Source organism: Prionailurus bengalensis, chromosome A3 (assembly GCF_016509475.1).
Source record: "Prionailurus bengalensis isolate Pbe53 chromosome A3, Fcat_Pben_1.1_paternal_pri, whole genome shotgun sequence".
Classification (NCBI taxonomy): domain Eukaryota; kingdom Metazoa; phylum Chordata; class Mammalia; order Carnivora; family Felidae; genus Prionailurus; species Prionailurus bengalensis.
The window spans coordinates 51,136,892-51,160,443 of NC_057354.1; the positions used below are offsets into that span (position 1 = coordinate 51,136,892).

The 23,552-nt window shown below is 43.9% G+C and overlaps 1 protein-coding gene across 1 annotated transcript in view; it reads right to left on the reverse strand.

Annotated features, from left to right (window-relative positions):
* SH3RF3 (SH3 domain containing ring finger 3) overlaps positions 1-23,552 on the reverse strand; it is a 389,906-nt gene that overhangs the window by 59,902 nt on the left and 306,452 nt on the right. The window contains exon 8 of the mRNA XM_043604761.1: positions 16,481-16,815. Coding sequence (XP_043460696.1) covers positions 16,481-16,815 — 335 coding nt within the window. The remainder of the gene's footprint in view (positions 1-16,480; positions 16,816-23,552) is intronic.

Below are 23,552 nucleotides of genomic sequence, written 5' to 3' on the forward strand. Positions count from 1 at the left end.
CTGTCATCATCAAGACAGCATGGTATTGGCACCAAAACAGACACATAGACCAATGGAATAGAATAGAAACCCCAGAACTAGACCCACAAACGTATGGCCAACTCATCTTTGACAAAGCAGGAAAGAACATCCAATGGAAAAAAGACAGCCTCTTTAACAAATGGTGCTGGGAGAACTGGACAGCAACATGCAGAAGGTTGAAACTAGACCACTTTCTCACACCATTCACAAAAATAAACTCAAAATGGATAAAGGACCTGAATGTGAGACAGGAAACCATCAAAACCTTAGAGGAGAAAGCAGGAAAAGACCTCTCTGACCTCAGCCGTAGCAATCTCTTACTCGACCCATCCCCAAAGGCAAGGGAATTAAAAGCAAAAGTGAATTACTGGGACCTTATGAAGATAAAAAGCTTCTGCACAGCAAAGGAAACAACCAACAAAACTAAAAGGCAACCAATGGAATGGGAAAAGATATTCGCAAATGACATATCGGACAAAGGGCTAGTATCCAAAATCTATAAAGAGCTCACCAAACTCCACACCCGAAAAACAAATAACCCAGTGAAGAAATGGGCAGAAAACATGAATAGACACTTCTCTAAAGAAGACATCCGGATGGCCAACAGGCACATGAAAAGATGTTCAGCGTCGCTCCTTATCAGGGAAATACAAATCAAAACCACACTCAGGTATCACCTCACGCCAGTCAGAGTGGCCAAAATGAACAAATCAGGAGACTATAGATGCTGGAGAGGATGTGGAGAAACGGGAACCCTCTTGCACTGTTGGTGGGAATGCAAATTGGTGCAGCCGCTCTGGAAAGCAGTGTGGAGGTTCCTCCGAAAATTAAAAATAGACCTACCCTATGACCCAGCAATAGCACTGCTAGGAATTTATCCAAGGGATACAGGAGTACTGATGCATAGGGCCACTTGTACCCCAATGTTCATAGCAGCACTCTCAACAATAGCCAAATTATGGAAAGAGCCTAAATGTCCATCAACTGATGAATGGATAAAGAAATTGTGGTTTATATACACAATGGAATATTACGTGGCAATGAGAAAAAATGAAATATGGCCTTTTGTAGCAACGTGGATGGAACTGGAGAGTGTGATGCTAAGTGAAATAAGCCATACAGAGAAAGACAGATACCATATGGTTTCACTCTTATGTGGATCCTGAGAAACTTAACAGGAACCCATGGGGGAGGGGAAGGAAAAAAAAAAGAGGTTAGAATGGGAGAGAGCCAAAGCATAAGAGACTGTTAAAAACTGAGAACAAACTGAGGGTTTATGGGGGGTGGGAGGGAGGAGAGAGTGGGTGATGGGTATTGAGGAGGGCACCTTTTGGGATGAGCACTGGGTGTTGTATGGAAACCAATTTGTCAATAAATTTCATAAAAAAAATACTTTTAAAAGGCAAGGTTCTGGGTGATAATGTATATGATACCTTAGAAAACTGTTGTCAAACTCATGAGTTTAATACGATTGGCCAATTACTCTTAACTGGCCTTGCTCTTAACTGCTCTTAACTGGCTGGACAAATGAGTCTAGGATTTCAAATTCCTAGGTCAAGCGACACATAGATAACCTGACAGTTTCTATGTCTGCCCTGAAAGGAACTCTGATCCCCTGTAGCCCCAGAGCTGAGATTTCTGTAGCCCCAGAGTTTCATCCTGTGAGTGATTGAATTACTGTGCAGATTGAATGCCCAACTTTACAGTATGTCCATTGTTAAAGTGAGGACATTGAATGGAAAGGAATGGGATCCTGAAAATTGGAACAGGAACACATGGTTAGATTCTGATAAAGCTTGGGACACTGAACCCCTAAATTCTTCCAAGTCTTCTCTGCCAGTAGAAGAGCCCTTCCAGTCCTGAGGAGGTTAACCTTCCTTTCACTGAGGAGCCCATTACAGCTTCCCCTGAGGCAGTTGCCTTGCAAGAAGACACTGCTGATCCTCAGAACCCACCTCTACCACCTCTCTTTACTTCTAGACTTATAACGACACTCAAGTCTGAGAAGGCCCCAAAGAGTGAGGTGCTAAGTTTGATCGATGAGGAAGTATGCTACACTCTGACAGAACTGCATGACTTTTACAATTTATACAGAAATAAATCTGAGGAATATGTGTGGGGATTCATATTAAGGGTGTAGGATAATGGTGAAAGAAACATAAAATTAATGCTGAATTTATTCATGTGGGACAACTGAACAGAAGTTCTGGACTTAATATTGTAGCCCATGGCATTAGAAAGGGCTCTAACAGTTTGGTTGGCTGGCTGAAACATGGACCAAAAGATGGCAAACAGTAAATTAGGTTGAAATGCCTCCTGCCTTGATATAATGTAGAGAAAGGTACCTAAAAGTTTAAGGAGACTGGAGTGTTGAGTGGATTTGTCATGTAAGACCTGCTCACCCATCCCAGGATGACACACCTTCCACACCCACTGTGAGGAACATATTTGTGATAAAAGCTTCAGGATCCTCGAAGAACTCTGGCCACTCTTCCACAATGACCAAACCTTACAGTGAGAAGTATGGCACAGAATTAGGAAGCCTGATCAATGGGATGACATGGATCCTGAGTGGGCAGAAGCCATGTGGCAGCACTTAACTGACAAAAACAAGATGGCCATCATTGCCATGATGGATGGTGGAGTCCAATCATCAGTCAGAATAGTCTGACTTGCACAGACCTGTGGCAAGATCATGGATGGCAGTAGCCCCAGCAGAGGAGGAGCAGGAAAATCTACTAAATCCTGACTTGAGCTGTATAAACAGAAGTGTTCTGAAAAGTTTAACTAGAGTCATGACTTCTCTATCAATTCCCAGACTGAGGGTTTGGAGACCCAGAACTCCTTCAATGAAGGGCAAGTTGGGTCTTCTTGAGGAAGAGCCCCACTATGCTGTGACTCTTTCTCCCAGATCTCCCCGAAAGGACCTTTTCACCAGGATAATCATGCACTGGGGAAAAGGAGACAATCAGACCTGTTAGGGACTATTAGACACTGGCTCTGAACAGACATTGGCTCCAGGAGACCCCAAGTATCACTGTGGTCCCCCAGTCAGAGTAGGGGCTTATGGAGGTCTGGTGATCGATGGAGTTTTAGCTCAAGTCTGTCTTATAGTGAGTCCAGTGGGTCCTCAAACCTGTCCTGTGGTTATTTCCCCAGTTCTGGAGTGCATAATAGAAATACACATACTCAGCAGCTGGCGGAATCCATCCACATGTTTGTTCCTGACCTGTAGAGTGAGGGCTATTATGGTGGGAAAGGCCAAGTGGAAGCCCCTAGAACTGCCTCCACCCAGGAAAAGAGTAAACCTGGAGCAATACCACATTCCTGGAGACACTGCAGAGATTAATGTCACCATCAAGGACCGGAGGGATGCAGTCCCACTACATCCCCATTCAACTCTCCTATTTAGCCTGTGCTGAAGACAGATGGAGCTTGGAGAATGACATGGATTTTTGTTAAGTTCAATCCGGTATTAACTCTAATTGCAGCTGCTGTACCAGATGTGGTCTCCTTGCCTGAGCATATTAATGCATTGCTGGTACCTGGTATGCAGCTATTGACCATGCCAATGCTTTTTCCTCCATATCTGTTCATAGAGACCACCAGCACTTTTGCTTTCAGTGGGCAAGGCTGGCAATACACCTTCACTGTCCTACCTCTGGGGTACATCAGCTCTCCAGCTCTATGTCATAATTGATCACCTTTCTGTTTCACAAGATATCACATGGATCAATTACATTGGTGATATGCTGATTGGAACTATTGAGCACTAGGCTTATTGGATATTAGACATATTGGCAAGATGTTTGCATGTCACATGGTGTGAAATAAATCCAACAAAAATTCAGTGGCCTTCTACTTCAGTGAAACTGCTAGGGGCCCAATAGTGCAGGGCATGTTGAGAAACCCTTCTAAGGTAAAGGATAAGTTGTTGCACCTAGCCCTTCCCACAACCAAGAGTCCCAGTGCTTAGGATGCCTCTTTGGATTTGTTGGCAGCATATTCCCCACTTAGGTGTGCTACTCCAGCCCATTTAGTATGTGATCTGACAAAGCTGCTAGTTTTGAGTGGGGTCCAGAACAAGAGAAGGCTCTACAGCAGGTCCAGACTACTGTGCAAGCTGCTCTGCCACTTGGGCCATGTAATCCAGCAGATCCAATGGTGCTTGGAGTGGCAGTGGCAGAGAGGGATGCTGTGCAGAGCATCTGATGGGCTCCTACAGGTGAAATACAGCCCTTAGGATTTTGGAGTGAAGCCTTGCCAAGCTCTTCAAATAACTACTCATCTTGAGAAACAACTCTTGGCCTGTTATTGTGTCTTAGTAGAGACTGAACACTTAACCCTGAGCCGCCAAGTTATCGCGTGGCCTGAGCTGCCCATCAGGAATTGGGTGTTACCTGACCCACCAAATTATAAAGCTGGGTGTGCACAGCAGCACTCCATCATCAGATGGAGGTGGTATATACATGAACAAGCCCAAGCAGGCCCTTAGGCACGAGTAAGTTACATGAAGTGGCTCCAATACCCATGGTCCGGCTCCTGCTACATGGTCTTCTCTCTCCCAGCCTGCACCTGTGGCCTCACAGGGAGTTCCTATGATCAGTCGACAGAGGAAGAGAAGACTCAGTTCTGTAAGATATGCAGGCTCCATGTAAGCATGGACAGTTGTGTGCTGTAGCCCCTTTATGGGGTATCCTTGAAGGACAGTGGTGAAGAGAAATCCTTCCAGTGGGCAGAATTTTGAGCAGTGCATCCAATTGCTCATTTTGCTTGGAAGGAGAGATAGCTAGAGGTGTTACTGTGTACTGATTCATAGGCTATAGTTAATGGTTTGGCTGGATGGTGATGACTTAGAAGAAACATGATTAGAAAATTGGTGACAAGGGGATCTGGGAAAGTGGTAAATGGATAGAGCTCTATGAATGGGCAAAAAATGTGAAAAGAATGTGTGTCCTGTGTGAATGTTCACCAAAGGCTGACCTCAGCAGAGGAGGATTTTAATGACCCATTCTCTGGATACCAGTCATCCTCTTTCCCTAGCCAGCCCTGTCAAGTGACTATTGTTATAGGGTGGAGGTCATGTATGGGTCCAGTATTGTGGACTTCCACTCATCAGGGACAACTTGGTTATAGGCACTGCAAATGCCCATTCTGCCAGCAGTAGAGATCAGCACTGAGCTCCTGATATGGAACCATTCTCTGGAGTGAACAGCCGGCTACCTGGTTATGATACTGGTTACAGGGTTACGATACTGGTCTCCTTCCATCATGAGATGGGCAGCATTTTGTTCCTACTGAAACACTTATTCTGAATATGGACTTGCCTTCCCTGCATGCAATTCTGCCCAAACTACTATCTGTGGATTTCAGAATGGCTTATCAGTCATTGTCATATTCCACACAGCAATTGCTTCTGATCAAGGAACTCACTTCACAACAAAGGAAGTGTGGCAACAGGTCCAGACTCATGGAATTCACTGGTCTCACTTTGTTCCTATCTTAAAGAAGTTGGCTTGACAGAATGGCCTTCTGAAGATCCAGTTACAATACCAGCTGGGTGGCAATACCTTGCAGGTTTGGGGGCAAGGTTCTCCAGGAGGCTGTATGTGCTCCAAGTCAGCACCCAATTGATGGTGCTGTTTCTCCTATAGCCGGGAATCAGGAGGGTGGAAATAGGAATGGCACCATTCGCTGTTACACCTGGAGGCCCACTAGCCAAAGTTTCTATTTTTGTCCCCATGACTCTATGCTGTGTGGGCCTAGAGGTCTTAGATTCTAAGGTAGGAGTGCTTCCATCACGAGGCACAACAACAATCCTATTGAACTGGAAGTTAAGACTCCCATTTGACCATTTTGGACTCCTCATGACTGAATAAACAGGCAAAGAAAGTAGTTCTTTTACTGGCTTCAGTGACTGATCCTTACTGTAACTATTTCAGTCAGATGTAGGGTTTAGTTTAGGGAAAACTGGGCTGTACTGCACAATAGAGGTGTGTCTCTTAGTATTACAATGTCCTGTGACTATGGTCAATGGAAAGCTACAACAACCCAGTTCAGTCAGTACTACTAAGGGCCCAGACCCTTCAGGAATGAATATTTGGGTCACCCTACAGATAAGGAATGACAACTTACTGAGGTGCTTGCTGAAGGCAAAGGGAATATGGGGTGCATCATGGAAGAAGGTAGTTATAAATACCAGATATGACCAGTTACAGAAACAATGACTGTAATAGTCATGAGCATTTTCTCTGTTTTGTTTTGAATATGTTTGTGTGTGTGTGTGTGTATAATCTTTTTCTTCCCTCTCTTATACCCTTATCATATAAGTTGTACTGACTTCATATTATAGTATTCAAATATTTTTAACTTTATATCACAGTATTTAAGTTACAGGATATCAAGGAGAAAAGTGAACATTGCCTAAGGACTTTACATCCTCCTCTGGGGTAAGGGCTAGTGCATTTTCAGTTGTATACAGGATAGATGTATCATATTAGGCAGAAGCATATCTTCACTGTTGTATTTATTTGGATACTAAGTATGGTTTACAGAGATGGCCACAAGTGCCAAGTTGAGGGAGGGTGAATTGTAATGGTTGGTTCTAAGTGTCAACTTGGTTGGCTACATTGCCCAGTGGTTTAGTCAAGCACTAGTCCATACGTTGCTGTGAAAATATGTTGTAGATGTGATCACCAGTTGACTTTAAGTAAAAGAGATTAATTAGACTATGTGCCTGGATATATGGGTGGGCCTCTTGTAATCCACTGAAGGCCTTAAGAGTAATCTGAGGCTTCCTAGGGAAGAAAAATTTATGCCTCAAGACTACAGCATCAACTCTTGCCTGAGTTTTCAGCCTGTGGCATTCCCCACCGGTGGGCTTGCCAGCCTCCACATTCAACATGTGAGCCAATTACTAAAACAAATATTTATAGCTATATTTCATATTGGTTCTATTCCTCTAGGGAATTCTGACTGATACAAACCAGTAATTAATATTTTAATAGCAGAAGATATTACTCCCATCTTAATATTAAGCAAACTGAAGTCTAAGGGATTTGTCTAGGGTGATACAAAGTGAAGGAGAGAACTAAGAGTCTGAAGGCAGTTGATGCAAGCCAGGAATCTAGCCATTACTGCTGGTATTACAAAGAGATCAGAAAGCAGTAACGTTTTCATTAAGTTGACCCATTAGGTCTGCTTGAGATGGACAGAAAGACTGTGAATCTTCTAAAAAGATTAATGAACTTCATTCTCATGCTATATGCAGATGTGTCTTGTAATTTATTAAGATATGGCCTGGAAATAAGCACATAAAACACCAGGTAAACAAAAATCAAGTCTGCCCCAAGAGTCACTTTACCCCAGAGGGGAAAAATGGTATAAAGTTGTCTTATCTGGAAGTGATGGCACAATTCCCTCACCTCTACCACCACTGCCTGTGTGGGAGCACCAACAAAACAAAATAAAATCACAGCAAACAAAATGATGACACCAGCACTCTGTTCTTTCTCATCATTGCTCTCAGTTATGTGACAAGATGGAAAAGCACTCACAAGTTCTCTAGAATATTAGAGATGCCCCATCAAGCTGACACTGTCTGCCTTCTGGGAAGGGCATCCTATTGCGTCTATTCTGCAAGCTCTACCTTCTGGTGTGGTTTATGGGGTATGTGTATATGTTTTACTTTTTAACTGATTCCATCAGCTGAGTTTTTCCCTAGGCAGGGAAGACTATGAAAAAAACACCTTGTCTTTATGAGCAATATGAAGATATGTCATGAAAAGGGAGGCGATAATAATGGTAGAATTTTGTACGGTCGAATACAAACTTGCTATGGGAATCAAGTGCGTTCCATGGCTCTCGGCCACTTGCACGCCTACAATCTACATCGCTGACCTTACTGCCACAGTCATCTCTTTGTGTCTGGGAGGGCTACATCATGTGCCACTAGAGTGTAAAATCCCCCAACAATATTAATGAGTTATGGTGAACTTTGCCCTCTGGGGAGAATGACAGAACCCCCGTGGCTATTACTGGTAATCACAAATTCTTTTCCATTGCTAGTTTATTACAATTTTAAAAACGAATTTTGGTTTCATGCTTTGCAGTTGACATTGTTTAGGCTAAATGTCAGGTACAAAATTGACACCTAAGAAAACCCTTTATATCTATGTTTCTCAGTGGTCACAGGAAAAATAAACCAGAAAATGGAACCTCCAGTGGCTGAGGAGATGAATAATTACCATTTTACTCATAGATTACACCAATCAATTGAGGTTCATTTTGGAGCAGCCTACATCTCTCCATTTGGCAATGTTAAGTGTCTTTTTTTCTAAAACTGCAAAATCAAATGCCCTTTTCATCTTTTATCAGAAGCGTCAGGGATACAAGTTTTACATCTATATCTATCTCATAATTCTTACGGAATCTGACCTTCAATTATACCAAATTCTTACTAATCATTTCCAATATTTTTATTCCAAATACTAGGCTGAGCATTTGTGAAATTAACTAATTTACTCCTCCCCAAAAGTCAGGGTGGTAGGTGCTATCATCCTCATTTTACAGATGAGGAAATGGAGGCACAGAAAGGTGAGGGAACTTGCTCAAGGTCACATGATTGATACATAGAAGGGCCCTGATTCACACTTGACAGCTGTGCCCCAGGCACACCCTCTGTGCTCATTAATCAGTCTGTGCATTCTTTCATGCCCACATACCCTGGGGTCCCAATAGGAGAAGCTGTCCAATAGAGGCAGAGGAGAGGAAGTGGCCCTCTCCTGAACACCAAGGGGCTGGCTTTATTCCCACTGATTATGAGCTGCATGGCCTTGTGCAGGCCACCTGGCTACCTGGACTTCCATGTCCACATCTGTGCCCTGCAAGGGTCCCCAGTGCCCCACTAAGAAGACACCTGGAAGTGCACTGGATTGAGTCTCACCTCAGAACAAAAGCTGGGGGTTTCTATGGGAAAGTTGGGGGAATGGCCTGGCCCTGTGGTGCCTTCCTGGGAGACAGCCAACCCCCAAGAAGGCCTCAGGCTTCCTCTGAGCTCTCCAAGACCAGGGTGAGGCCACTGTCCTGTCCCACCTGGGGGCCTGTGCCCTGATGCGCATGAGGAAGAAGTTGTCATCTTGTCAAGTTGCCCTTGTCATCAGGGAAGTGACACTCTAGCAGCATGCCCTCTTCCAAAAATAAGTTTCTTGTAAAACTTCAGAGTGTTTTGACAGCTGGGGTTTATGCTTTCAGGATGCGTTCATTTTCAGCCTAAAGATTACTCATAAGCTACATGCCAGCTTTCCTCATCCCACAGAAGGCAGCCAAACCCCAGGGAAAAGAGGAGAAGGTCTGAAGTTGTTGGGGCTCTAGTTGCCCACAGCAGTCAGAAAGGGACTCCCTGCCCAGCCAGAGTGCCAATGCCAGTGCAAGGGTGATCAGAGCTGCCCAGCATGAGAGTCCCTAGAAGGAAGTGGGTTTCCATAGCCCAGAGCCGACCAACTGACCACCAGCCTCATTTTTGAGGCAGCCAAGGTCCCCAAAGCCCATGATGATGTGCCACATGGGTCTGTGGGCCCAGCCATGCTTCATGAGTCACCCTCTTCCCCTGTGGCCACACCTGAGACACAGCACTGCTCTGAGGGTCTCTGCATATTGGGGCCTGACCTGTAAGCAAGCCAGGTGCTACTCTTTCCCTATCAGTGGGAGAACCAGGCCTACAGTGCAATTCAGATCCGGTGAGGTCAGCCCCCCACCCCCACCTCTGATAAGTGTCAACTGACGCAGCAGGACACCTCCTCACCACTGGCTTGGTTTCTGGGGCCCATGCAGCTAGTGTGTGACAGCAGGAGAGCCTCTGCTTATCTCAAAATTGAAAACACACTGGCAGCAACCGATATGTTGGTTATGGAGATTACAGTAGCCCCCCTTCCAGTCTGCATTTCAGAAACAGTACAAGTAAAGGCTTGCTTACTGCAGTGAGCCTAATGGAGAGAAAGTGATTCATAAACCAGTGATTCTTCAATTTAGAAAAAACTGCCTGGTTGTTCTAAAGAGCTTCACCCTCAAGATTTCCTTTATATTTCATATTCCTGGGTTTTCATTGAAAATATAATTGTAACCCTATGTAATATATGTCTTATTATCAGCATATATATACATATATACATATATATATACATATATGTACATATATATACATATATATATACATATATGTATATATATATACATATATGTGTATATATATATATATGCTTTTAAATGAGTGGGATATAGATAATAAAGAACAAGTTCAAAGTTCATCTGCAACACACTTCCCATACTGGCTCTGCTACTGGCCAGGCCTAGCTGCTGCTGTTATCGGTCATCCTGTCAGATTTGCTGTTCCTTTCAGACCAGCTCCCCAAAGCCTTAATTAGAAAGGTCATGCTATCCATGTGGATTTGACCAAGTGGTTCACTGTCACGTGGGCTCTGGCTGCAGTTGAGTCCAGTGTGGAAAACAAGGCAGAGCCTCACACTCCCCTCTCCTGGGCAGACCCTACAGCCTCCTCCCATAGCTACCCCTGTCCTCTCACTGTGGGACTCCTGGACAAGCCCAAACCACCCGAGGCCTCGGCCTCATGAGACTGGAGAGACCACAAGTCAGCACAACAGAGCCTGGCAGAACTGACACAGGGGTCGGGAAACCAGAGTCCTTGGACTGGCTGCACTACTGATGCCATGTAACACTTGGTGAGCCTCTCAACATCCCTGAGCCTCAGCAGCATAATCAAAAAAGAGGAGTTTAATGAAAAGATCTTCAGAGTCTCTTTCTGGTTCTAATATTCTATTACTGTGTGGAACTGAAGCTATTTCATCCATATGCAGAAAGTTAACTTTCTACTGACCTATAAAGTAAAGAATTTCTTATAGTCATGGGAATGAAAACTCATTGGAAACAGTTTTCCCAATTACTTTTAGTTTAAAAATATCCCTTTAGTCTACAAATATCACCAGATGCTTTCTAGAAGGAAGGTACTCTTCAGGGTCTGTTGATCAGGGCTCTGAGACTTTTTGGAAATGTCAGGACTCAGCACACAACAACCACCATTTTCCCCCAAATATACTGATTCCTACCGTGTGCTATGCATGCTGATCTAGTCTATTCTATTTCATTCTGTGCATTCTATTTGATATAAAAAAATGTTCATCCAGGGGGCGCCTGGGTGGCACAGTCGGTTAAGCGTCTGACTTCAGCCAGGTCACGATCTCGCGGTCCGTGAGTTCGAGCCCCGCGTCAGGCTCTGGGCTGATGGCTCAGAGCCTGGAGCCTGCTTCCGATTCTGTGTCTCCCTCTCTCTCTGCCCCTCCCCCGTTCATGCTCTGTCTCTCTCGGTCCCAAAAATAAATAAACGTTGAAAAAAAAATGTTCATCCAAATCCACTAAATTGGTTTGGTGATTCATGAGTGGGTCACTTTTGAACATGTGGTTTGAAAGATACTGCTGTAGCCAGTGATCACAAGGGTACGCTGACACCAAGGATAGTATTAAATGGACATATGGCACCAGTTAGAGGGGCTGTCACAAAGTGGGATTCAGTTACCTGAGTAGGAAGAAAAAGACTGAGGGGCTCACAACTCAGAGAAGGGAAGGAACACAGCTAACCTCCTTTGATTAAATCTTAAACCCTATCTTCTTGCCTAATACCAGACTCCTCAATATGCTGAGCAGTGCCTAACTGATCTCAAGGCCCTTCCAGAGCTGTCTTGCTATCTCCCACCTGCTCCTGGGCTCCTCACCCTTGGACCACATCCCTCAGATTAGAAGGTCCTTCTACCTGTCAGGCAGAACTCCTCCAGGAAGCTTCCCTGTCCCCAGACCTATCATACTCTATTGCAGTTGTCTGTTTCCCAGTCTGCATCTTGGTACTAGACTCGGTATTCCTTCAGGCTGGGGTGGAATCTTCCTTTGCTATAGACCCTCAGGACCCAGCACTCTGGCTGGGCCACACAAATCTTCCTTGTAATACACTGAAGAGAGAGGGGCGAATACACCGAAGAGAGAGGGGTGAGTGAGTGACTTCTAGCCAGGTGGCCAGGGAAAGTTTCATGGCTTCAGAAGGGCCACAATCTTCCACTTCCTTCCTCAGCACATCATTGCTGCTAGTCACTGACTGTGCCTCTATGCCTCCAGATAGATGACTTTCCCCCGGAGTCAACCCGTAGGGATAACTGATCCATATCATCTGGTGCCAAGTGTTCATGAGGCCTCAGAAATAGAAAACAGTCATGGATGGACATGATAGGTGATATTTAATGGCTGTTTCAACCACAAAAAGGGATTTTTTTTAATGAAAAGGGGTTAACTGAAATATTATACATCATTCTTAAAATTCTCCCAAGATTTTCTTTCCACTCTGTGATCTGTGGGCAACAAAAGATGACTCCTCAAGTTGTATCCAGTCCCTTCTTCAGAAATACTAGACCCAGGTCTTTGGATGGGAAGACCTCCAATGACACTCCCCAGATGATCGTAACCTTTATGACTTCCATATGCTAGGGTCTTTCTCATGTCTTGGGGTCTTCTCTGTGTCCTAAGGTTTCCCCCATGGCCTGGCTGCCTCTACTGTTTCCAACCTGGGAGAGTAGGAAGGAATCCATCCATCTTGGGGTACCCTGTGATTTCACAGTATACATCCTTCTCAGGTCTTCTTGGAGGGGGGACACTCTTCATGCAGGGCCATCCCTGGTAGATCTGTCCCATGGCAGAACAGATCCCTGGTCAGCCCAAATGGCCCAAGGTGCTTGGAAGAGTTCCTAGTGCTGTCCAGAGCTCTGAATGAATCCTTAGATCAGAACTCCCTCATCTCAGGCCTGTCCTCTGTCTACCCTTTGACGCAAGTGTTAGGGAGCACTCCAGTCTTTAGCACTGTGGGCTCCAGGGCTGTGGCATAAGGGCACACTGCTGGACTGGGCACCACTGGAGTAAGTGGGAAGCTCTCCAGGAGGATGGAGCTGCTGTTATCTGGCAGCCCAGCCACAGGACAGCCCCTGTAGGAAGCCATAATACCAGGAAGATGGTCAGGAAGAGGCTCTGAGAGAGAGGCTGGAGGATGCACACTGTGACAAAAGCCCTGGGCCCAGAGAGGAACTCTGGCTCAGGATCCAGTCTATAGAAAGAATCCCCACCCTGGCAGCACTTGAGTCTCTCTGGAGGCCTCAACTCAACAGTAGGCCAAGCAGGGCTGATGTGCAAGGCCTGCCTGCAGCAGGGCTGAGAAGCCCAATCCCAGAGGGTAGAACTAGCAAAGGGCCAGCTGCCCAGGGATCTCTGCACAGCAGTCAGCACACACGAGCCAGGTTCGGGGCCTCTTTGTACCCTACATGTGGGGACACCTGGGAATAAATCTCCCATGTGTCTAGGAGAGAATCACCCTGCCCCTATCTCAGGCACCAGGAGCCCCATAAGCCATGGTGTTCTCTCTTGTGCACATGCTTGGAAGGGCCTGGATCGAATTCCAGAACAACTCAGCACTGTGAAAACATGTAGGTGCTATGGTCTCTGTGGACAGCAGGGCTGGGAGCTCCATCTTTTTCAAAGGAAAATTCACTAACAGAAACAACCTGGAGAATACTGCAAATTACTCTTAAAAAATCCTTTCACCATAATTAGACATATGCACATCTGTGATGGGGTTACCCCAGAAACAGACCTGAGGCCAAGTGTTGTGTTTTCAAAGTTGGTGACATCTGCTCAGTTGTGGCCCTGGCGGGGGAGGGGGGGCAGCACGAGGGTGCCAGGCCCTAGCCCCAGCACACTTGACCAGCTTGGAGCACACCAGACAGGTTCAGGTGAACAGCCACTGTCTTGGCTCTTCCACTAGAAACCACAACTGTGGATTTTTGCTCTTTACTATAAAATAGGAGAAATTCAACTGGGAATACAGAAGGGATTTTTTTCAGACCAGTGTTTTTTTTTTTTTTTTTTTTTGCTTTGTTTGAGAGGTGAGAAATGAAAATCACACATGACATGTGGAAGAACAATATATAGTATTTCTCTACCAGGGTTTGATGCTGACGATTGCTGCTGTACCTACGAACATATGCTCACTTAAGCCCACAAAGTCCATTTCACTTCCTACTTGGGAGCACAGCATGAAAAGCATGCTGTGAGTCGTCTGTGCCCAGCCCTGAGCCTAGCTGGATACAGGCTGGTGTAGGCCAGTGCATTTCTGCTGCCAGAGCTAAGTGGACATATCTGCTGCATTTCTTCTGGGAGTGGGGCTTCCTTCAAAGGTACCTTTCATCAAGAGGGTCCCTCTGGGTGTCTCCTGGACTCACTCTTGTTTGCTGATGGAGAAGAATTGTTAGTAGAGAGTAAACCTTGAGTGAAGATAAAATACCTGATAAATGTCTAACAGGCTGGGAATGTGGAGAGTAGGTTGAGCGCTGGTTTTCCTTAGCAACATGCTTAGGAGGTCAAGACGGCAAACAGTATCTTTCTCAGTGTAGATTCCTACTAGTTTGGCTCTACTGTCATGAGTCAGACTGAAGTTAGCCCTTTGTTTTGCAAACCAGACAGAGAGAATTTTGTGTCAAAGAACCAGAAATGTTTACAGAACTATTATTGTCCTTCCCTTTCCAAGTCCATCCCCTGTTTAAGGCCTGGAGGATAGAGTCTTCCAGGGAGAGTGTTCAAGTAAGAGGGTGGGCTTGTACACCTACTTCTGCCTCCTGATGAGACCCAGCTACCTCTCCTAACCAGGCTGCAAGGTGGAAGGGAGCAGGCCAAGACCTAAGGGATTTGCAAACAGACATGGACGCAAAACACAGAATAACCATTTCTCTTCGTGCCTGGGAACTCTGTTGATCTCAAGGGGACTTGAGCTTTGCTGGCTGAGAGCACAGCAGCAGTGGCTATTACTGAGACCTCTTCCACACTTCTGAGTGTGAGAATAACACTCCTCCGGACCTGATGAGACAGGCGGTAAGGAGGCCTGAGCACTGATCTGGTGGCCCCGAGGAGTCTGGTGTGCACATATCTGAGAGGTATCCGGGCTCCTGCCAAACATGGCAGGTGAGCTGGTGGGCATGCCTTTGGGGCACCCTGGGCATGTGGACTGGACAGTCAACACTGGTTTTGGTACTGTCCCCAAAGGACAGGAAAGGCTGTCCTTGCCTTGAATATACCCTCTAGTGTTGTGGGGCTCACCAAAACCCTGGCAAGCACACTCTAGTCAAAAGACTAGTTTTATATAGAAAGGTTTTAAAAGAACTACACAATGTGGTGAAGCCAAGAGGGAATGAGAATAAATCATTCATACAGCAAGGCCAATGAAGAGAATAGTTCCCAGCTGAAGGTGTGGGTCTGAACTGTCTAATACAGCAATGGGCAGTGCAGTGGCCCATAAGCACTGGAGATGTCTCACTGGATTTCAAAAACTGAATGTGAAAAATGGCAAATAACCTCATCAAAAATCTTTTAGTATAAATTACATGTTGAAATGATAATATTTTTGGATATTGGCTTTAATAGATCATACCATTAAAATGAATTTTGCCTTTCAATTTTATTGGCCACTAGAAGATTTTAAATTAGATATGTGGCTTGATTTATAGTTTCGTCAGGCAGCACTGATTTGAAATCTGGATTCTAATCTTGGTTAATCCAGTGTCTAGCTGGGTAGCAACAGCAAGCTCATTGGACTTGGATTTCTTTTGTGAAATAAGCTCAATATTCTTCACAGTTAAAAGAATAGCTGAGGGACACCTGGGTGGCTCAGTTGATTGGGCGTCTGACTTTGGCCCATGGGTACAAGTCCTGCATCAGACTCTGTGCTGACAGCTCAGAGCCGGGAGACTGATTTTCATTCTGTCTCCCTCTCTCTCTGCTTCTCCCTCCTGCCCTCCCCCCGCCCCGCCAAAATAAATAAACATTAAAAAAATTTTTTTAAATAGCTGAAAATGCTGTCTACACCAACTATGAGACCAGCATCCCCCTCTTGTTTCTCCATAGAAAACAAGTCTGTCCCATGTGGTTGAACAGGCTGTGGATTGCATAGGGATCATATGTTGAAGGGAGGGGGTGCTGTTCACAGTGCACATAAGTAGATTTGTATATTTAATATAATAATAACCTGGTACTTGGCAATAAATATCTTGTTCTAACAAAATGAATATATTACAGTGATTTTCCAACAGATAGAGCAAAGGCATCTTGAGGAAGTGATATCTTTTCTATAGTTGGGCCTGCGTCAGTCCTACCAGAACCTGAGGCCAGCCTGAATTCCACTCCAAGGACAGCTGCTCTGCTGGTATGACCTCCATCTCTGTCATAGGCCTGATGCATCCGAGGGCAGGAACCTGGCGCCCTAATTCAAGCCTTCATTTTACAAAATGTCATTGGTGTCTGGTGCCAAAGAGCTACAATAACCAGCTGGGCCATGGCCAGGGCTTGCCCATGATGGGCCACTTACCTTCTCATTTTTTTTCTCATCTGGTCTGCATCCTGTGTTGGTGGGGCTGGATGTCGACAGGCCACTGACAGGCCCCCCTCCAGCCTCCCCGTTGAGGTTGGCGGCATTGACATTGGGAGGTGTGACGGCTGACGCTGCAGACGTAAGCGGGATGGCCGGCCGGGGGCACTGGGCCCCGATGACCGTCTGCACCTGGGGCTGGTGGATGTGCTGTGGGGACACCACGGAGTGGGGCCTGAGGCTGGCGGTGGGCAGGCGGGACGGGGAGTTCTGGGTGCGCAGGGGCGACACGGTGGCCGTTGGTCGGTCCTGAGCCTGGGCTGAGGAGTGGGCAGCTGGAGCACGGGATTGGAAAGAGAGTGGGGTTGGAAGGTTAGTTTGCAACTGCAATGCAATCGCAGCAGACTCTTTCCTTGGGCTCGTCTTCCCAGGGCTCACCACCTCTCTCTGTGGTCTCTCCAGACCTGGCCACACTCCACGGGTAGAGAGACTAAGGCTGAGCAATGGGGAAAACACATCCCATCTTCCCAAAGCCCTGCCATGGCACAAAACAGCCTGCCTGCAGGAGGAGTGAGAACATCTTTTCCAAGGCTGCCACAAGCATGGGCATGTTCCCAGTCTCCTATAAAGCCACCTACATGGTTTTCTCTGCTGCGATGAACTAAGACACTCAGAAGATTTTTTTAAAATGCCCTTGTTAAAATGTTCGTGAAAGTAAAGCATGACAGAATCCTGAAGAAGCCCCAAGATGCCCCAGAACTCTTAGACACCACTGCATGTAAGGTGATCATTGCCAAGAGCACAATTCTGATTCATCTCCACCCTAGAACTATAACCCAGTCTTTTGTGCACACTTGGTACTTGACTTGGCTGAGCTACAGCCAAGTGTGTGAGGCAGCTTTAGCTGGTGACAGGCACATCAGAAAGGCAGCTGCAGCCTTGGGGAGAAGCATCACTCTGCCCCCTTCAATCTGCCTGAGCTTGTTGCCTTGCCTACACATGGAAGCAACAGTTTATAGATTCACACATGAGGAACCACACAATGACAAATCTGCCCCCTACTGCCAGCAAAAATGCCTCCTAAGGATGTTAGGGGTCTAAAGGCATAACATTTGTAAAACTTTGCCATTTGAAAATATAAAGTCCCTTCTAAACACAACACCAAATTAAAATTAATCCTGCTGTAGCCTGTGCTAGTGATTTTGAAGAACTGTCTCCTTACTAATTACAGAAGAAACCTACAGGAGGACAGAATGAGCCACACCAGAGGAACGGTGACTTGTGGGCTGGGCTGGTGATCCAAAGGGAGACACAGGTTGTGGCAGCCAACACCACTTCTCACCATGGGTCCCATGCAACATCATGCAATTCAGATTCAGTCATTTTTGCACTGTCACCCAGAGAACAATTACACATCACACTGTCCTTATTTTCTACCATCAGAATTCGTGGCATTCATGGTTTTAGCAACATGAAAAAACACATGCGAGAAAACAATATTCTCAGTGCCCAAATATGCCTTGAATAGATAATCTACCCATAAATCCTAACAGCGCTTCCCTGGCATATGAAGTAACTCAGCTCGACAAATGACAGCCCTCCACATGCAAGCCAGGCCTCTTCCTTCTGACAGCACTGCGTGGGAAAAGTGGGTGAGATCTGATTATGTGATCTCGGGTTCTTCACCGGGAGATCCCAGAGGACTCTCACCGTGTCCTCTGTTTCTAGGAGGTAAAATATATAAAGACTGATTTATGGTTTTAAAAGTATTCAGGGTTTAGGGTGGGTCTAAATCCTCATTCAACATGGCCCCACATTTCAAAAGACCAACTTAGGTAACTATGCAGATCGATGAAGCCACTGGGGTCACTTAATCAGCCCGAGGTAACCCGTGACTTGGACAATGCTCCTGGGGCCATTTGTCTGCCTCTCCCCAGCTGTCTGAACTCTCCTTCACCCCAGCCCCCTGGCCTTGGAATGAGAAGTGGTGGCTTGGCGAGGAAAGAACAATCACTTGGGCCCGAAAGACTGCAGGGGCTGCTCTAGATTCTTCTACCAAGTCCCACACAACTCCCCTCCACCTCTGGCTTGCTTCCACATGCCTGCCACATTGCCCTGCCAAACCCAATGTAAGAGGACAGGGTGTTCCAGAAAGTTCTAAGCCTGTCTGCCAGGCAATCTCTTTGACACCCTTCCCAGTTCTCTCCCTTGTTCCTCTTCTCAGCCACTCCAGCCTCCTGGCTGCTCCCCCCAACACAGGCTCTCTGTCACCTCAGAGACTGCTGTATATACCACTCTCTTCTCCCCCAGAGAGCCACATGGCCCCTTGGTTGCTTCGGGCTGCTTCTGATCACCTCAGACACCGCCTTCCCATGGAAACCTGTCTTTGCCAACCCACCAAAAAGTGCAGGCTGCCACTCTGTGATCCCAGACCCACTTCCCCTGCTTTAATTTCCCTTTCCTCCCATGGAACTATCTGCTCTTAACAGTTTGTATGATGCACTCTTCATTATGTGTTCACTGCCCATTGCCTGTCTCCCCCCACTACAAGGTAAGCTTCACAAAGGTGGGACATTTGCTGTGTAGTTCACTGATATTTTCCAAACAGCTGGATTGGTGCCCAGAATGCAGTAGATGCTTGATAAATTTCTTAAATGAATGAACAAGTTTTTGAGAAAAGAGAACCTCAGCTAAAACATCTCTACAGATTTCACAGAATTGAACCACTGGAGAAGAAAAAAAAAAAACTCCATGAGAAAGAGGAGCATGACTCATCACACTGGCTCATAGAAGAAAGTAGGGTTTCATTCATGATCAGTGGGATTTAACCTCAATTTTACCCACCCTGTGTCACCCAACCTCAGACTGACCTAGACTGCTATCTCTCTAGTCATCCTACTAGTTAGCAATGTCAAAGCAACCTGTACAACAGAGGCAAGCAGCTTGAGAAAATGCTATTATTGCACAATCTCTGTTAGTCTTTGCCTCTCCTCTTTAAAGCTTTGGCAGGCTCCAGCAATTCTGGAGTGCCTAAATCCCATTGGGCCTCACTCAGTTCACTGCTATGTCATCCTGTAGGTGATTTAAAAAGAGTAGTTGAGGGGCGCCTGGGTGGCTCAGTCGGTTGAGCGTCCGACTTCAGCCAGGTCACGATCTCGCGGTCCGTGAGTTCGAGCCCCGCGTCAGGCTCTGGGCTGATGGCTCAGAGCCTGGAGCCTGCTTCCGATTCTGTGTCTCCCTCTCTCTCTGCCCCTCCCCCATTCATACTCTGTCTCTCTCTGTCTCAAAAATAAATAAATGTTAAAAAAAAATTTAAAAAAAAAAATAAAAAGAGTAGTTGAATGAATAAATGACCTATCTTACCATCAACATTGTCCATTTCTTATTCTCAAGTTTATCATTTCCAACTTCATGGATGAAACAGAACACTGGCAACTCCCCAAACTTCAGGCCAGCCTCTCTCTCAACTCATCCACATCTATACCCACCTCGCCTTCTAATCTCAAGGATATATGGTCCCAACAGGTCTACCCATTCATGCTCATCTCAGTCCTTTCTCCTGGCTCATCCCCTTCTTGCTTGTATTAAATTTATTAACTTTCCTCCTGTAATTTAATAATCAAGTTACAGCTCTAATTTCAAAAATAGTCCTTCTACTAGCCAGTACCTCCTTTTCCTGTTTTTCTTTATACCTAGTGTCCTTGAATAGTGTCTGCTTTGGTTCTTACTTTTCACTCATTTCTTTGCATGATCTGTATTTGCTCTCATGGAAGTTTTCATCTCTGCTTTGTCTTCTGGATAAATTCCCATGTATGCCTTCCAGTGTCACTAATTCCATCTTTGTGTCTACACTTGTTCTTTCTTACTTTTACTCATTTCTTTGTGTGATTTGTATTTGCTGTCATGGAAGTTTTCGTCTCTGCTCTGTGTTCTAGTGTCACTACTATCCATCTTTGACTGTGTCCAGTCTAGAAATTATGTCACCTATAAGGATTTTGTATTTTAAATATATATTTTTTCCCTTTCCAAAATTTCAAGTTTTTTTTTCATATTCATCAGTTTCAGATTCATAGCTATCCATCTAATTTTTCCCCTTCATACACCCTGTTTTTTCTTTGTTTTTTTTTTGGGGGGGGATGGTTAGATGTTATTCTTTATTTTTCCTTTTAGAGGATCTTAAATATACTGATATCAAAGACTTTTTCAGATTTCTTTCTCATTTCTCTCCCATTTCTTCAGTTTATTGGCTATCTTTTATGTTTTTTTTTGGGGGGGATGGTTAGATGTTATTCTTTATTTTTCCTTTTAGAGGATCTTAAATATACTGATATCAAAGACTTTTTCAGATTTCTTTCTCATTTCTCTCCCATTTCTTCAGTTTATTGGCTATCTTTTATGTTTTTTTGGGGGGGGGGATGGTTAGATGTTATTCTTTATTTTTCCTTTTAGAGGATCTTAAATATACTGATATCAAAGACTTTTTCAGATTTCTTTCTCATTTCTCTCCCATTTCTTCAGTTTATTGGCTATCTTTTATGCATTAGTGTTCCCCCTGTGCTTTGAGACTTCAGTATGCACACTCGTCTTGTGTATGACAGTCTTATTGCTATTTTTTCCTCAGTCTGAAGCTTCTGAATGGTACTCTGGGACCTCCCCCTCAGAACCAGCTGTAACAGGATGGTTTGAACTCTGGTCCTGTAGGAATGGTGCAGGTCTTGTCTTCAGGCCAGAGCCAAACTCAGTTCCATGCCCAAGTAGCACTCTCTATTCTCTCCCATACCCCAGAGAGTAGCTCAGTAGTAACCATTCTCGAAGAAGAGACTGTAGCTGTTCAAACAATTGCACCTAGCTCTGATCCCCTGATACTCACTCACCAGGGACTTCCTGTCTATTTTCTCCTGCAGGAGTTGAAAGTTAGCCAACACTGCCTGCTTTTCACTCCAGTTAGCCAATGCTTCAATCCCACTTAATATTGTGTGTTCCATTTTGTTTAGATCCATAAAGTTCATTTGTAAAAAATTAAAAAAACCCATTTCTGTGTTTAAAACAGAGAGAATAGGGGATTTCCACATGAACTCACTCTCCTATACTATCCAGGAGTCCTTCATTCACTTCTCAGTCTACTAAAATATGGTTTCTTACCTTCATTCCATCAAATATTATCTGAACAAGATCAATTATGACTCCACCTGGCAGCAAATTTAATGGACACTTTTCTGTTTTCAGAAAAAAGTACCCAATGATCTAGTGGCTTACTTTTATACCAGTATCACACTAACTTGGTTACTATCGTTTTATAATATGTCTTGAAATCAGTGTGGCCTTCCAACTTTGTTGTTCTTTTCAAGGCTGTTTTGGCTATTCTAGGTCCTTTGTATGCCTGTGTGAATTTGAGAAACAGATTACCAATTTCTACAAAAAAGTTGAGTGAGATCATGATTAGTATTCCATTGAATCTATAGGTCAAATTTTTGAAGAATAATTACTTTGACAAATTAAGTCCTCTCACTCATAAATGAAGTATATTTCTCTGCTTATTTCAGTCTTATTCAATTTCTTTCAGCAATATTTGGTAGTTTTCAGCAGACAGGATGTCCTCTTCTTTTATCAGATGTATCCCTAACTAATTTATATTTTTCATGTTATTAAAATTGCTGTCATTTTTTAAAACATCAATTTGCAATTATTCACTGGTACTATGTAAAAATAAAATTGATTTTTGTATATTAATCTTGTTTCCTGGAACCTTGCTGAACTAATTTATTAGCTCTAAAGAAAGCTTTTTGTGTGAGTGTGGGTTCCCCAGGGTTTTCTATATACAAGATCATGTTATCAGCAAATAGACATAATTTTCTCCCTTCTTTCTGATCTACATGCTTTTTATAGTTTTGTCTTGACTAACTGCTCTGACGAGAACATACAGTACAATATTGAATAGAAATGACAAGAGTGGATATCCTTGTTTAATCTTGATCTCAGAGGGAAAGTTTTTAGTCTCTCACCATTAAGTCTGAGGTTAGCTAATCATGGATGCCCTTTATCAGGTCAAGAAGCTCAGTTCTATTTTCTCATTTTCTGACAGTTTTTAATCAGGAATGAGCATTAGATTTAAAAAAAAAAAACCACATCTATTAAACTGACCATGTTATTTTTATTCTTTAGTTTGTTAATACAGTAAATTATATTGATCATTAAATGTTAATAAAAACTTGAATTCCTAGGAGAAACTCTACTTGGTCCTGATACATTATCTATTTGATTCCTTAAATTTTATTTAGTGTTTTTACATCTATATTTATGAGTGATATTGGTCTGTAGTTTTATTTTCTTTTAATGTCTTTGTCTGATTTGGGTATGAGGGTAAAGTTGGCCTTATAGAAAAAGTTAGGAAATTTTCTGGAAGTTTCCATAGAATGAATTGTATTTTTTCCCTTAACCATTAGACATAACTTAACAATGAAGCTACTAAGGCCTGGAGATTTCTTTGTGGAAAGTTTTTAACTAACTCAATTTCTTTAATAAATACAGGCCCATTAAGGTCATTTACTTTTTTAAGTTTGTTAATTTATGTTTTTTAAGAAATTTATCCATTTTGTCTAATTTGTTGAGTTTATTGGCATAATTTTTTATAAGCCCTTATTATTCCATAAAATCTGAAGTGATGTGACCTCTATTATTCCTGGTATTGATAATCTGTGTATCCTCTCTTTATTCTTTATCCCTCTGGCTAGATGTTTACCAGTTTTATTACTGATCTTTTCAATGAACCAAATTTTGTTTCATTGACTTTCTCAACTGTTTTTCCATTTTCTATTTCATTTATTTCCACACTGATTATTTCTGGTTCTTTTACGGTTTCTTTGCTCTTTTTATTCTAGTTTCTTAAAGTAAAACTGAGGAGATTGATTTGAGATATTTTTTTTTTCCTAACATAGGTGTTTAGTGCTACAAATTTTCTCTTAAGTACTGCTTTAGTGGCATTCCACAAATTTTGATATGCTGTGTTTTCATTTTCATTCATTTCAAAATGTTTTCCAATATCACTTTTGATTTCTTCTTTCATCCATGGGTT